The following is a 15,274-nucleotide window of genomic DNA, read 5'->3' as shown; positions in this document are numbered from 1 at the left end:
TTCAAAAAGAGTCAAAACTGCTATCAAGTACAGGTAGTCCTCAACTTACAACAGTTCATTTAGTGACAGTTTGAAGTTACAACAACCTGAAAAAGTGACTTATGCCTATTTTTCACACTTATGACCCTTGCGGCATTCCCATGGTCATATGATTTATATTTGGATGCTTGACAACTGGTTCATATTTATGATGTTTGCAGTATCCCGGGGTCATATGATTATTTTTAGAACTTCTGACAAGCAAAGTCAATGTTGAAGTCAAATTTACTTAACAATCATGTAACTAATTTAACAACTGCAGTGATTCACTTGGCCAGAAAAGTCATAAAATTTGTCACTTAACAAATTTCTCACTTAGCAACATAAATTCTGGACTCAATTGTGGTCGTAAGTTGAGGACTACCTGTAAACATATTTGGAATTTGTACAGTTTGGTTTATTTCTTCAAGATCCAATAAGCCCAACTACCTGATAGGGCAGATCACCTTATATTACATCAAACGCAAGTGACCATGAAGATGAATTATTTGATATACAAAATGTGTTGCAAATTTGATCTTAAACAAACTCCTTTCAAATCTATCTAAACTTTTCAATACATTTGCTAAATAGTCTCAGCATTAACTAGCATATCTAGCTATCAAAATATGATGTTTTGCTTTAACATCTATGACATTGGTGTTGTTGGCAGTAAGGTTCTTTTGTTTGAAATGAATGGTTGATTATGCAAGAAAGTAATTTTGTTCATAGTATAAGAATAGTTAAAGGGGTTGCAGGAAAATAAAAGACAATTGCCCTGAACTGGACCAGTCCTTGCTGGAGTGATATCCATAGCTGTTTAAATGAAAATTAAAAAAGAGAAATAAATAAATAAAAAAATAGAAATTGCAGAAAAAAATGTAAAGAAAAAATGTAAAGAAGGAAAACATAAGAATATAGTAAAGAAATATATAAAGAAATGACTTCCTCCTTCATCACACATATAAACATTTTAGTAATTTATACAACAGAATATTTCTTCTTTATATATGTCTTTCTTTATCCATAAACAAGTCCTTAATAATTTGTTGTTCAGTTCTGATCAATAAAAGTGCATTAAAATCAGAGATAATAATATTCTATTTTAACCTTGATAAAATAAATTAGCTTTATCTCCTTTCTTTTACTTTCAACAATCTTGACCTTTAGTTCCTTCAAAGGGTGTCCTAGAACTTCATTTTTTCCATTTTTTTTCTTTGTTCCTTCTCCCAAAATTCTTCAAAGCTTTCTTTTGTAAGTCCAATTAAATAGTAAACTTATCCAGGTCACTCTGTTGCTTTGTCATTTATATATACCTTTTAATTATTAAGACATCAGCTAGTTTCATTGGTATCTGCAGCATAGCATCTTTTACATATAATTCTGACAGCCTGTCATTCTTAAATGCATTTTCAATCATTTTTAGTCTTGTCTTTTAAACAGAGTCTATCTATAGAGTCAGACACTCTTAAAATTAACTTCTGGGTGCAATGTTCAAAAATTTCCCTCAATGTATTAAATATTAAAATATTTTGTTTTCATTCTATATTAGTAAATAAAATTTAAGTGTTCTTCTCCTTTAATCTATAGTTCTTCTGGTTTCCTCTAATGTCCAATCTTCAAAGTCTGACTTTTTAAAAAAAAGAAAATTCAAAACAGCAGCATTTTCCCATAGGAAGGAATCTTATAATTAATTCCAAGTTTTTATTGAAACCTATTTCCTACAGATGGATATTAGTTCATTTGTAACTTTCTAAAATTTAAATTCTAATCCCCTTTTGCTGTTTATTTCAAAACATTTTTAGTCCTTAAATTTGTGTTTAAAACCTCTTCGCTAAGGATTGAAGATCCTTAGAGCTAGAGCTATCAAACTTGATTATTGATCCAAAGGTTACAATAACAGCAACTACAATAACTGAAAAGCAGTTAATAAGCAATTTCTGAAAGTGATTAGAAAAAGAAGCATGGAAACTCAGTGTCCCTTTGAAACGGCCAACCGTGATTTGAGCAAAAAGTTTGCTATTCCCTCATCACCCTGATCCACCAGAGACCACTATCTTATGGTCTCCTTATCAGGAACAACTGTATGAAGCATTTGTGGGTGATCTCAAATCCATTCCAGACATGGAGAGGAATTATGACAAGTTGGTCTATTGTCAGTTCTTTATCCTGCTGCAGTTGTGGACTTTAACAGAGCTGTCTACAGTTTGCCATTTCTTTCCTATAAGAGCTGTTGTTACTGTATTGATCCATCTTTTGCTTTGTTATATAACTTTGTTAAGCATGGTATCTTTCTGTAATGTTTTTTCTTTTTGCACAATAGATCCAAATTATAAAAATAAATCGGAAATGTGATTGTAGTCTTACTATCTAAACAGAATCACTGTATCCGTAAGATGGGTGGCATAATAAACAAACCAACCAACAAACTTCTACTCTGATGCAATTGTCCTATCTTATGTGCAGATGTGCAAATGGATATTATGGCAATCCGTTAGTGCCAGGAAAACCATGTATTCCTTGTGACTGCAATGGCAATGTAAACCCATTGGAAGATGGCCACTGTCATTTAGTTACAGGGGAGTGTTTGAAATGCATTGGAAATACTGTGGGACGTCACTGTGAAAGGTGTGCTGATGGCTATTATGGGGATGCAGTCACTAACAAACATTGTTATGGTGAGTTCCTCATGATGAATTAAATATAAAGTATTTTTAGTTGACTACAGCCATTTTGACCAGTTTGGTCCCCTGATGCTAAACACTTTCACTGGGCGTATCATATCTTGTTTCGAACTGTTGTTCTGCATGAACTTTTCATAGATTTTGCCAAAGCATTTTGTTTTACAACAAGGACATTGCTTACAATTGTTGATTTTAAGATTAGAGTGGAGAGTATGTATTTCTAATTTAAAAATGTGTAGTGATTTTCAGTACAGTACTTATTTTCAGTATCTTTTCAACACTGACCAATCAACAATGTATCTCCTTTTTCTGCATTTGAGCTCTCCCCACCCCAAGATTGTGAGACTATCATAAACACAATTCACGCATTAATAAAATCAGGGAACTCTTCTTTGAGTAGAAATACACTTGGAGTTCCTTGGATTGTAACATTAATTTGTTTTTCCAAAGATATAAATTTAAAATAGTAATGCCCAGACTATAGAAAAGTAAGAAATTGAATTCTACATTTTATTTGGAAAAAAATATATATAATAGTTAGTATTATGTATTTTGTCACAATAATAATAATCTTTTCTCTTTGTTCATTTTATATCTAAGCTTGTGAATGTGACATAAATGGCTCGTTTTCCAACATCTGTCATCATGAAACTGGCCTCTGCCAATGCAAAGCCAATGTAGTCGGAAAGAGATGTGATAAGTGCTTGGTAAAAAAACAGCAATTACATTACTAACACATTATGTTTTTACTAATTATTTGTCCATAGGGTCTAACAATGTACATGTTTCCCTGAAAATAAGACCCTGTCTTATATTTTTTTTGAACCCCGAAATAAGCACTTGGCCTTATTTTTGGGGCGCATGGAGCAAAATGGGGCTCCTCTTGCCGTCTTACCTGATTTCCAGCTCTGCATTTAAATATTTTGGGGAGGGCTTATTTTTGGGGGGAAGCTTATTTTAGCGCATGCGCTCAAAAGCCCGATTGGGCTTATTATCAGAGGATGTCTTATTTTTGGGGAAACAGGGCACATATATTTAAATTTCAGTATAATAGTGAAACAATCTAGATGTAATTCATAGTAACTGAAAGGCACAATCAAACTAAGATGATACACAAAAAATGACTTTTATTCTTTTTTGCTTAAAGTCATACTGCCCACCGAGATATCATAACAGACTGGTCTAATTTTAGTTTCAGAGATCTTGGAGAATAGAGCCTTCTCATCACCCGACATAATTTACATCTGTCTTTCTTTTATTTATTCCAAATACAGCTGGCATCTGCAAGGCAGGAATGCTGGGAAGTGACAAAAGCATATTTCTCAGACTCCAAGGAATTCTGAGATCAGTTTTATAAATAAAATTGATTGGGGGGAAAAAATAACATTTAAAATGATACCGTCTGTGCAAATGCAACAAAGCTGTTGGATAGAGATAAAGCTTCAGATAATTGAAGTATTGCTTTATCATTAAATTTTAGGGGGTTTTTTCCTAGTAATTTAAAATTAGGAAATTCAAAAAAGCAAAATAGAAACAGATGTACTGCTCACCTCTAGAAAGGCATACTTGAATTGATATAATCAAACTCTTTATTATCATAGGCTCCTATCCTCTTGTCACATTTTAGAATTGACCCATCTGTTAAAAATATAAAGGCTAATATTATACAGCCAGCGGATCTGGCATTAATTAGGAATGAAATAAGCTTTTTATCTCACCAATCTTAAAAATACCTTTGAAAGTAGTTTCATGTTTTCAACTCTTGCAAATTCTAGCTATCAAAATATTAAAAACCTAACACATTTAGGAGCTGTTTATATGCTAGTAAAAGATTGCACTTTCTGTCTAAATGTTAAATTTATGACATTAGCATTTAATTGGTTTTGTCTAATCAATCTGATTTTAATGTATTTCTACATTTTGACAAATATTAGTAGATAGTTGACTGTTAAAATGTTTCATTGTTCTTTTTTTATTAGAAGAATCTCAGGGCATTACTTTTAGAAGTACCCAAATGTTTTTTTGTTTTTTTTTTACATTTTTCTGTGCTGTAAAAAGTAGAGAGAAAAAAACCACTCCTTTCTAACGCGCTTCCAAAGAGAACAGCAAGAGTCTATAGCAAATGTGGTATTAGAAGAGGAGAAGGAGGAGAAGGATTTAAAAAGTACCCAAATTCTTTTTTCTTTCTTTCTTGCAGTTTGGTTATTATGGCCTCAGTACTACAGCTAGTTGCTTTCCCTGCCATTGCAATAAAATTGGCTCGGCTGCAGAAGATTGTAATGAAAGAGGACAGTGTCGCTGTGCACCAGGAGTGGTTGGAGACAAGTGTGATCATTGTGCTCCAGGGTTTTATGCATTTCAGGAAGGTGGTTGCAAACGTAAGTTTTAGCTCACAAACAGATCTTGCAATAACTAAAATTGTTCTAAAAGTGAAAACAGTCCCTTGCCCAGGACCTGCAAACAAGGATATCAAAGTGATATAAAATATCTCTTTGAAGATATTCATGTTGTCACTTTAACATGGAGAATTGTGCTATCTAACCTGTTTTTAGCTCCTGCAATAGCTACATTATACTTATTTTATATTTATTTATTTATTAGATTTTTATCCTGCCCTTATTACTTTTCAAGTAACTCAAAGCAGTGACCATACTTAACACTCTTTCCTTCTCCTAGTTTCCCTATGACAACGACTTTGTGAGGTGGTTTGAGAAAGAATGAGTGGCCCAAAGCCACCCAGCTCATTTTTGTACTTAAGGCGAGACTAGAACTCATGTCTCCTGGTTTCTAATCCAGCACCAAACTGAGTTTGTCTCTCTCTGTGCCTCTCTCTTTCTGTGCCTCTCTCTTTTTTTCTTTCATATTATGAAACTGGTCTATTTTAATGGAGAATACAGATGGAAAAGATAATAAAATAGGAATAATAAAAAAGGAAAAAATATATCACATTTATTTGCAAAAACATTTACTTGACAATTTATTTGCAAAAACATTTACATTTACAATAGTGGATGGGAGAAATTTCTTTTAATAAAAATTGGAAAATGTTAGGATTTCATAAAACATTGATTTTCAGAATTCTTAAATCCTAGATTTAAAAAAATGAACTAATAATTCTTCCAGTTTACTTGTTTCTGTCTTGCCCTAATTGCAGCTTGTGATTGTGCTCATACTCACAATACATGTGATAAAGATTCGGGACAATGCATTTGTGCTCCTCATACAACTGGAGAAAAATGTGAACTTTGTGAAGAAAATTTCTGGGGTCATGATACAGAAAAGGGATGCAAGGTAATGTGCTTGTTGTAATATGTTAAAAAAGGAAATTAAGAATTTTTGAAAAGTTGAATGAAATTTAATGAACTATTTTATATAAAAATATACGTATTAGATTTCTTTCCACCATGTGTTATTTCAGAGTAGTTTCCTCTTTTTTTAAATGTATTTAAATGGATAGTTAGATGATAGATAGATAGATAGATAGATAGATAGATAGATAGATAGATAGATAGATAGATAGGTAGATGGATAGATAGGTTAAATCAAGATGAAATCTACAATACAAGCCACAAAATACTTGGGTATAAGTAAAACAATGTAACATGAAGACTAAACCTAAGGTGAAGAAAAAAACATTAAAATTATCAATGAATTCTAAAAATAGAAAATCAATCTACAGTGCATTAAGTTCAGGATATAGAAAAACATTGTTTTACAAAAACTTATAATCTAAAGTATTAATAAGCTGTAGGTGATAGTTTATACATGATCAAAGATTGATGGAGCAAAGATAGGACTGTTGTAGATCAATTGGACACATTTATATCTGCTATACAAAATGTTGCTATATTATGTGTAATAAGGCTTTTCTTGCCTGATGAAAGAAAATTATTTCTCAGAAGGCTTGGACCAGAGAATCCCTCTTCTAGCAAAAATGGTCAATACAAAGTTTTATTTTTGCTAATCCAACTTTTAGACAATGCAAATGTAAATATCTCAATTACTAAAGTTCTAAATTATTCACTAATATACTAATTGAACTGTAAGAAATCTTGCTATACAATCTTTTGCACTGTTACTTATAAAAAAAGTTATATAGAAAAATTGGATTCCTAGTTCATTTTTTCACATGTATATTATATTTTTGTAATACATTATAGCGTCTTATTTAAAACTAGCATTGAAAATATTATATAAGCCAGCAATTTATCCAGCAATTTAAAACCATAATAGAATCACAATCATTTATTAGATAATGTATAGCAACAACAGTGCTTTGACATTTCCTGAAACTTTCTGAACTTGCCCAATTCCTTCCTAGATGCACAATTTTAAAATCCAGGGAATTTTTCTAAATGGAGCACCTCAAGAAACTGTATTTCCCCTCTTCCTATTTCAGTTGACTGATTTCATTACAGTCAACTTTATTGCATCCTAAAATCACTACTACAAAAGTATATTTGTAAATTAATTTGAGCCAACTTTTAAAATGAGTTCTAATAATAATTTTTAGAGAAGTAGCCATGTTTCTCTTTCTTATGGCAAAACAAACAAACAGTCTTGTAAAAAAAAAAAACAATACCGGTGACTTTTTAATGACTGCAAAAGTAATTTGTAAACATGGCTTTTTCAAATTACAGGGTTCTATCTTTTTTTTTTTTTTTCCAGGCTTGCAATTGTAGTCATTTAGGTTCCCTCAGTCTCCAATGTGACCAGCTAACTTCTCAATGCCAATGTAAGCAAGGATACGGAGGGGATAGGTGTGCCCTGTGTGCTTTGGGTTACAGGGACTATCCTGATTGTATTCCTTGTGATTGTGATGTGCGTGGGAGTAAAGCAGAGATGTGTAATCAAGGAATCTGCAGTTGCGAAGAAGAAACTGGTGTGTGTGTTTGCAAGGTATAGCATAATGATAAAGTATTGACCTATTAAGATTTTCATAATGTTTTTAATCATGGCTGTATACTGTAGGGGAGAGAGAAAGATAAAGTCTAAAGAAACTTTTGGTAATCTTTTGAAGCAGCAGGAATTGAGAAGCATTATAAAGGCACTTCTGCAAAAAACCAAAATTTCCTATTCACTTTGCCATTACATCAAAAAAGAAAAACTTACCCCAAACAATCTCATACGACATTTCTGGTGAAAGAGAAAAGGAAACCAACAGAATCTTTGTCAGTTTCACCTTAAGTAAGGGAGCTATTTTTCTTAAGAGACCTGCGGTAGCTAAGTAATTAAGGGAATATTAAATTGAAGAAATGGACAATCTAAATCACTTTCAAGCCTCAGCATTGCAGGGTAAAAAGTTTTTTTTCCCAGGTTAGATACACCCGAACTGAGCCATAAATATATTTACTATGATCACAGAAGTTTGGTGTTCCCTTTAAAGTGGGGCAGAGTCTTAATGGGGAAGTGAGTTGGCTAGGACTAATACAATTACATAGGGAATAAATGCAAGTTTCTATAGCAGGGGTGGGCAAATATGGCCCCTTTATGACCTGTGGACTTCAACTCCCAGAATTCCTGAGCCAGCTTGGCTGTCTCAGGAATTCTGGGAGTTGAAGTCCACAGGTTGTAAAAGGGCCACAGTTGCCCACCCCTGTTCTATAGGTATCTTTTAGAATTATACATACTAAATGCCTATTGTTGACATACTATTAAGGCTACAAAAATTATTCAAGGCGTGATGTTGATCATGATCTCATCTTACTTCAGGAAAATGTCTTTGGATTGCACTGCAGTGAATGCAAAAGCGGGACCTTTGCTTTACATGCTATTAATCCTTTGGGATGCATCCCTTGCTTCTGTTCTGGGATGACAGAATTCTGTGCAGAAGTAGAAGGTTATGTGAGAGTTCCGGTTAGTAAAGTGTACTAGTTGTCTTTTCTTGCTATTCTAATTTCTTCCTCACTTGATCACACCTGTTCTTGTAAGCCACTTGGATTGCAGCTAAGGTGGGAAGACACCAGAATGTTTGGAAGAGTCTTAATGTTTCCTAGTATTGTGTTTAGAATTTTCCTGCTATTAAAAAATTAATTATTTTATTCTATTTTATTGATTTAGACATATCCAACTCCAAATCAGTTTACTTTGCTACTTTAAATTTCTTAAAATTTGTTTCAAGCTGTCCTGATTGATTGAAAGTTCGATACAAATCTTAAGTAACTCAGTTGCATTTATTTATATGCATTCCACTTCCAGGCAAATTTATATTGTTTTGAATTGTCTTTACTGTAGGATTCTCTATGCATTCTTCAAACCCAACCAGTGCTTTTTGTCTAAGGAATACAGTTTCTAAGTTTTGTTTCTTTTTGCTTTCTTTTTCTGCATCCTTACCTTCAGCTGGTTTATATGTAGAGGTAGAAGGAGAAAAATATAAAAGATGAAAGAAAATTGGGCATTCAATGTACAGGCAACTTTATACTAATATAAAATGTAAGGTGCATTAATAAAATTGCTCCCAAATTTCAAAGGATGGGTGATTAGTTATTTTCAGGAAGCATGTGAAATCTTTCTTGGTCTGAGACCACATGTAGTTCATTTTATGAAACTGGATAACCTGTTGGCTTGGTATTGTAGGTAACACTGACTCCAGAACAGGAACTATTACACGTGGTTTCTCTCAGTAACTTTACTGGAACAAGTGAAGGTGTATTTTCCCAATTTCCGGACATAGTAATGGATGCAGCAACAGTCCGCCAACACTTGAATGCAGAACCCTTTTACTGGAAATTACCTGATCAGTTCCAGGGAAACCAGGTAAATGTTTATTTTTCTATCCTTTCTGTGGATAAGTCTGCAACTTAATATCTAAAAATTCTGAAAAGAATTCACTGTGTATTTCTGAATACTTACATTCATTCATATATGTTCACTGTACTTTCACAGCAAAACTATTAAAATTTTATATATCTTTGTTTTTTGAGACCACATAATATACGTAAGACTGCTTGCAGAATTTTGAAAGCTACTAGACTCAATAGAATCTAAAATCGAAGTCAACATTCCGAGACAGAGTCTATGGCATATTCCTGGGGTTGTAGCTAGTACTGTCATTGAAGGCCCAACAAAATGCCCTGATTTTCTGACTATTCATGCTGACCTAACTGTCTGATGTGTTGGTAGCTTAACACAATTGCTACTTGGATTTTAAACCACGGTATTTTTCTAAAAGGAAGATAGATAAGGGCAGGGGTGGGTTTCAAAAACTTTAGCAAGGGGTTCTCTGCCCGGTTGCTGGGTGGGCATGGCCATGGTGAGCATGGCCTAGTCGGCCTCCTGCACCATGGCAGCGGGGGGCGCTTTTGCCCTCTCCAGGCTCCGGAGGCTTTCCTCAAGCCTCTGGGAGGGCGAAAATGGCTTTCCCAGGCTCCAGAGGTCCTCTGGTAAGCCCAAACTTCTGGTAGGCCCAGAAGTTTTTCGCCCTTCCCAAGCCTTCGCGCGCACCCTGCACTTACCTGCATCCAAAAACATGCCACATGGGGACTCCTGGGAGGGGCAGAGTGGGCAGGGCGGGGCCAGCCAGGAGTGGGATTTGGGGGTTCTCCGAACTGCACAGAATCTTAGCTAGAGGTTCTCCTGAACTCCTGTGAACCCCCAGCAATCCACCCCTGAATATGGGGCTGTGAACACTGTGAGCTGTACTTCTCCTGGGGAGGTGCAGACAGAGTCCGTAGGAATGAAGAATCTTTTAATTGTACATTTTTACAATAATCTACATTTCCTAAGTTTCATTGTATTGTTTAATTGTTTATTGTGTTTATTCTTGTATTTGGATTTTTAGACAAGGTGTGTATATTAAGATTATACTAAGGGGAGGTGTGATGGCAAAACGTCTAAGGTCTTCTATTTGTTAAGAATACTGTAATAGAAAAATTGCTGTTGAAAGCAAGCAAATAATGAAAGCAAGTGATTAAAAGGTGACTAAAACTAAGAGGTAGAGAAAAAAAATGAAATGATCCCCCAAGAAGTCCAGAAGCAAGGATATAAACTAGTATTGGGTCCTGTTGAATTACATATCTTATTGTAACAGAAGTTAAAATAAGATTTATCCTGTTTTCACCAAATTACAATATATTGCAAATTCACCTCATTTTTTCCCATATTCTCAGGTGGAGAAGCTTGTAAAATTTTACTTTTACTTTTCTAAAAGGACATGCAATTGTTAACTTTAGATTGTTTTAAACACATGTTTGAAATCTTAGATTCCTGAACTGGCATTTTAAAACTGAATATAGATTAAGTTGATTATAGTTCTTGATTCAGATAGCACAAGAAATTATGCTTAATGAAAAACGAAAAACAAAATCCAATTATATTGATTATATTGGAGAATAAGAAATTCCTGCTTGATTTGAAAAGTAGGAGTTTGAAAAGTTTCAATTCCTGCTTGATTTGAAAATGAAATGAAAAGTAGTAGGAAAAAAGAGATGATTCTGGAGATCAGATCTTGGAGCAGACCATGAAGAAAAAGATGGTCCGCTACCGATCTATATTTTAGTGAAAATACTTCAAAAATGTCTCAAATTAACAATATAATTATTTATCAAAACAGCTCATGGCATATGGTGGGAAATTGAAATATTCAGTAGCTTTTTATGCTCTGGATGGTCTTGGAACTGCAAATCTTGAACCGCAAGTCTTGATTAAGGGAGGTCTCTCTAGGAAACAGGTCATGTATGTGGATATTCCTGCTCCAGAAAATGGATTAAGGCAAGATAAAAAGATACTAATGATGGAGGTGAGACTAAAATTTTGGTTATATATGTAGAAATGTATCTAGAGTCTTTGCTCACAGTTGAATAGAGACATTGTTTACTCTTTACTTTTTTGTGAAAATCGAAAAATCACCAGCTATTTCTCTTTAGGTTGTTTATCTTTTATAACATAAGTTGTATGACATTATCAAGTGACATATTAAAATGTCTTACATCCATGAAAAATGTCCTTATTCTCTTTCAAATATTGATTGGAAACCTATAGAAACTGTGAATGAAACCCACTTTGAGGAGTTAGTGTTCTATCCAAGATTATAAACTATAATCATTTTAGAATTGTTTTTAATAATAAAGGTGAATTAGAAGTTATATATACATACATACTGTACATACATACATACATACATACATACGTACATACATACATAAACAAACTGTCCCAGAAACAAAAGCAGAATACAAATATCCGCTTGAGTTGGTTTGGAAATTCTTGCACAAACACTTGTTGTTGAGCAACATAGGAATAAAAATTATATGGTTTTCAACGTGTAAACTTTATGATTTGAAGAGGCAAAAATATTATCACACTCATTGTATAATCAGTAGTACTACTTTGGGTTTGAATCTATCAAATAATATTCTTCTGCTGGGTACTATCCAAAACCCTGGGAGGTATCTACTATACTTTGAGCAGGAGAGATTTTCTTGCATCAGCCTTGTTCCTTAGAGCCTTGTCAGGATGCATCTGTCTCTGAAAATAACTTTCAACATCTTTCAAATTTAGCATAGTAATTTAGAATATGCTTAATTTACTATATGTTTGTTTCTCCAGGTTATTAATTTTACTCCACTGGGCTCATAAAGCCAGTGAAGACTTAATTAGGGAAGTGGCATGACTAGTTCTTATGATCAGTTTTATTAAATGCAGAAGCACTTTACATTTTATATACAATTAATTTTGCAGCTAAGGTGTTGAGGGCAATATTGATAATACTCATTCAATGACCATTTACAATTATCACAGCAATAAAAAAAGGAAGTTTATAACCAATGCTTGCATTTATGACCTTTACAGATTAGTAAAGCAAAGGAAAGCTGAAGTAACATCATAAAGACAATCACAATGCTGACAAAGTTGCCAGTCCCAATTGTGGTCATTAAATGAGGAATACTGATACACAAAAAACTAAAAGCAATTTCATTAAACTGGTATGTGTTATTAACAGTTTGTAATTCATTTATGTTTATATTTTTCTTGTCTTTATCAGAATACCTGGAAATACTTCAATGCTGTTTCAGATGAATCTGTTTCACATTCTGACTTCATGTCAGTTCTGAGCCATATTGAATATATTCTTATCAAGGCTTCATATGGTCAAGGATTGCAACAAAGCAGGTAAAGTGCTAAAACTTTGATTTTTATTTATTTTATTTTATTATCAAATTCATATAGTCATCCATGTCACAAAAGAAGTGACTAAGTGGTGTAAAACGAAGTTAATAAATGAAGTTAATGGGCACACCTAAGGACTATCATATTCAGGAAAATTATTATCACAGGGTTGCTATGCAGACCAGCTTTGCTCTTCTGGTTCTTCTAAATATTTTGGGATGAAAACCTCCAGAAATGTCTAACCAAGAGGGCCATTTCTTTAAGCCTTTATTCATTTTTATTACCTGCTAGTACCTCAGGATTCCAAATCTTGTGTTTTGAAATTTATTTCTACCTTTTAGTTTTGTAACCTATAACCCTGACTAAAATATTTACAGAAGCCATTCCAATTGGTAGGAAGTAATAAGCAGTTTTTATCTCTTGTTCGATAAATGAAGATTGTCTCATTTTTACTTTGTTTTTATGGAACACCTTTTAGAATCTCAAATGTCTCCATGGAAATTGCAGTGAAAGCTGATCACATGCCCTTGGCCAAGGAACCAGCTCACCACATTGAAAAATGCCTGTGTCCTGGAGGTTATGCAGGACTCTCCTGTCAGGTATGGTATGTCTTAGTGAAAAAATATTTTAGGGTATTAGGTTATTTTAGGGTATCATATGTTAAATGCCTTATTTAAAAATAATTCTGCCATGTTAATAAAGCTCTTTTCTATATAGGACTGTGCACCAGGATACTATAGGGAGAGGCATGGAAATTCACACCTAAAAGTGTTGCCCTCGGTAGTTTCACTATGTATGCCCTGTCAGTGCAACAATCACAGCAGTGCTTGTGATCCAGAAACAGGGAAGTGTTTGGTATGTAAACTCCTACAAATAAATCCTCTTTGTATCAATATTTCGGAACTGCCCAATTGGCTTTAAGGTGGGCAGTTATATAAATGTTTAAAATAAATGAAATAATTCAAGATAAAAAAAACCCTCTGAAAAATGAGATGATTAACATTAGAAATGCAAGCCCGCCAAGAACAATTTTTATATTCAGATAGTAAAAATGGTATATATCTAATAATATTCATGCTGCAAACTTTGTAATATTATCATGGACTAGAGATAGTCCTCAACTTACAACAGTTTGTTTAGTGATCGCTCGAAGTTACAGTGGCACTGAAAAAAGGGACCTAAGGTTGTTTTCACACTTATGATCACTGCAGTTTCTCCATGGTCACACAATCAAAATCCAGATTCTTGGCAACTGGTTCATATTTATGATGCTTGCAGTGTCCCGGGCTCATGGAATCAACTTTTGCAACCTTCTGACCAGCAAAGTGGGGAAGCCAGAATGAGTTAATAACTTTTAGTCATTTTACCTTGTTCACAAAAGTATTTACAAAGCTAATACAAACAAACAATTCAAACTATGTCTAAGAGGTTATTTTCTGAAAGAAACCAGTACAAAGAAGAACGGATTGAAACAATAAATTAAACTGAGGCACATAATGGTTTAAGACAGTGGTAAAATCCTCCACGGTTTGCCACCGGTTTGTTGCCTGTGCATGCGCGGTACATGCCAAACGCACGCTGTGTGCTGTTGTGGCCCACTAGTGGCCTGCGCAGATTGTTGCTGATCCCGATGATGAGGAGGCTGGTGTGGTGGTGCGCCAGCAGCCTGTGCAGCCGGCGCTCGAGTCGGACAGCGAAGAGGCTGAAGAAGATGTGGTGCCAGAGGCAGGGATGCAGTCAGAGCCTTCAGAACCTCCAGAGGCTCCTTTAAGTACAGAGGATGAAGACAAGGAGCCTCTTCTCAATGCACGGGCACGCAGAGCTGCCAAAAGGCAGGAGTGGTTCCCCGGAAGGAGGTCTCTTCGAGAGTAAGGCTTGGGGCTAATTGGCCACTCTCTTAGCATATTTAAGAAAGAACACAGCTTGCAACAAGCTGCTAAACAAAACTTTAGTTTGCTAATCATCGTGTTGGGATTTCTCTGCAACCTGGTTTCTGGGCTTTCTGCCAACTCCAGTAAGACTCTGACTATCTTATCTGTGGAATTCTGGCAGGCTGTAATAACGCTTATTAACAGCCGGCATTTGCTAAAACTGCATTATTTGAGTAAACTAAGTTTAAGTTTAAGTTGTTCACAGTTTGTGTGTGCTATGTTCTTTGGGATCCATAGCTGGGTCAGAACATGCACAGAAAAAGGAGGCTTAAGGATTTTCTGCTTTCTAGCGAATATAAATTGCAGGCACAGCTGATCATTGGAAATACTGGTTCGGACAAAACGGTAGCTTTTTTTTACTACCGGGTAGTCTGAACTGGTGTGAACGGTAGCATTTCACCCCTGGTTCAAGTTGCTCTGAATTCAAAATAACTGTTTCTATGGAGTGTGTTGCAATAGTTTAGGTTAGCATAGTGGTCTTAACCTCTTAAATTTTACAATTTTAATTGAAACATTATCAAAAATGAATCACTG

General features: G+C 34.5%; 1 protein-coding gene across 1 annotated transcript in view; it reads left to right on the top strand.

The window, feature by feature from the left end:
• The window catches only part of LAMA1 (laminin subunit alpha 1), an 88,647-nt gene that overhangs the window by 35,030 nt on the left and 38,343 nt on the right, over positions 1-15,274 (top strand). Inside the window, exons 19-29 of the mRNA XM_070940992.1 lie at positions 2,485-2,696; positions 3,303-3,409; positions 4,900-5,080; positions 5,857-5,993; positions 7,371-7,601; positions 8,415-8,558; positions 9,279-9,458; positions 11,254-11,439; positions 12,685-12,812; positions 13,288-13,408; positions 13,527-13,664. Coding sequence (XP_070797093.1) covers positions 2,485-2,696; positions 3,303-3,409; positions 4,900-5,080; positions 5,857-5,993; positions 7,371-7,601; positions 8,415-8,558; positions 9,279-9,458; positions 11,254-11,439; positions 12,685-12,812; positions 13,288-13,408; positions 13,527-13,664 — 1,765 coding nt within the window. The remainder of the gene's footprint in view (positions 1-2,484; positions 2,697-3,302; positions 3,410-4,899; positions 5,081-5,856; positions 5,994-7,370; positions 7,602-8,414; positions 8,559-9,278; positions 9,459-11,253; positions 11,440-12,684; positions 12,813-13,287; positions 13,409-13,526; positions 13,665-15,274) is intronic.

Source organism: Pituophis catenifer, unplaced genomic scaffold (assembly GCF_029215685.1).
Source record: "Pituophis catenifer annectens isolate HBS135680 unplaced genomic scaffold, rPitCat1.0.hap2 SCAF_3, whole genome shotgun sequence".
NCBI lineage: Eukaryota > Metazoa > Chordata > Lepidosauria > Squamata > Colubridae > Pituophis > Pituophis catenifer.
The sequence above is the reverse complement of the archived record's forward strand: the minus strand, read 5'-3'. Positions and strand labels throughout refer to the sequence as shown.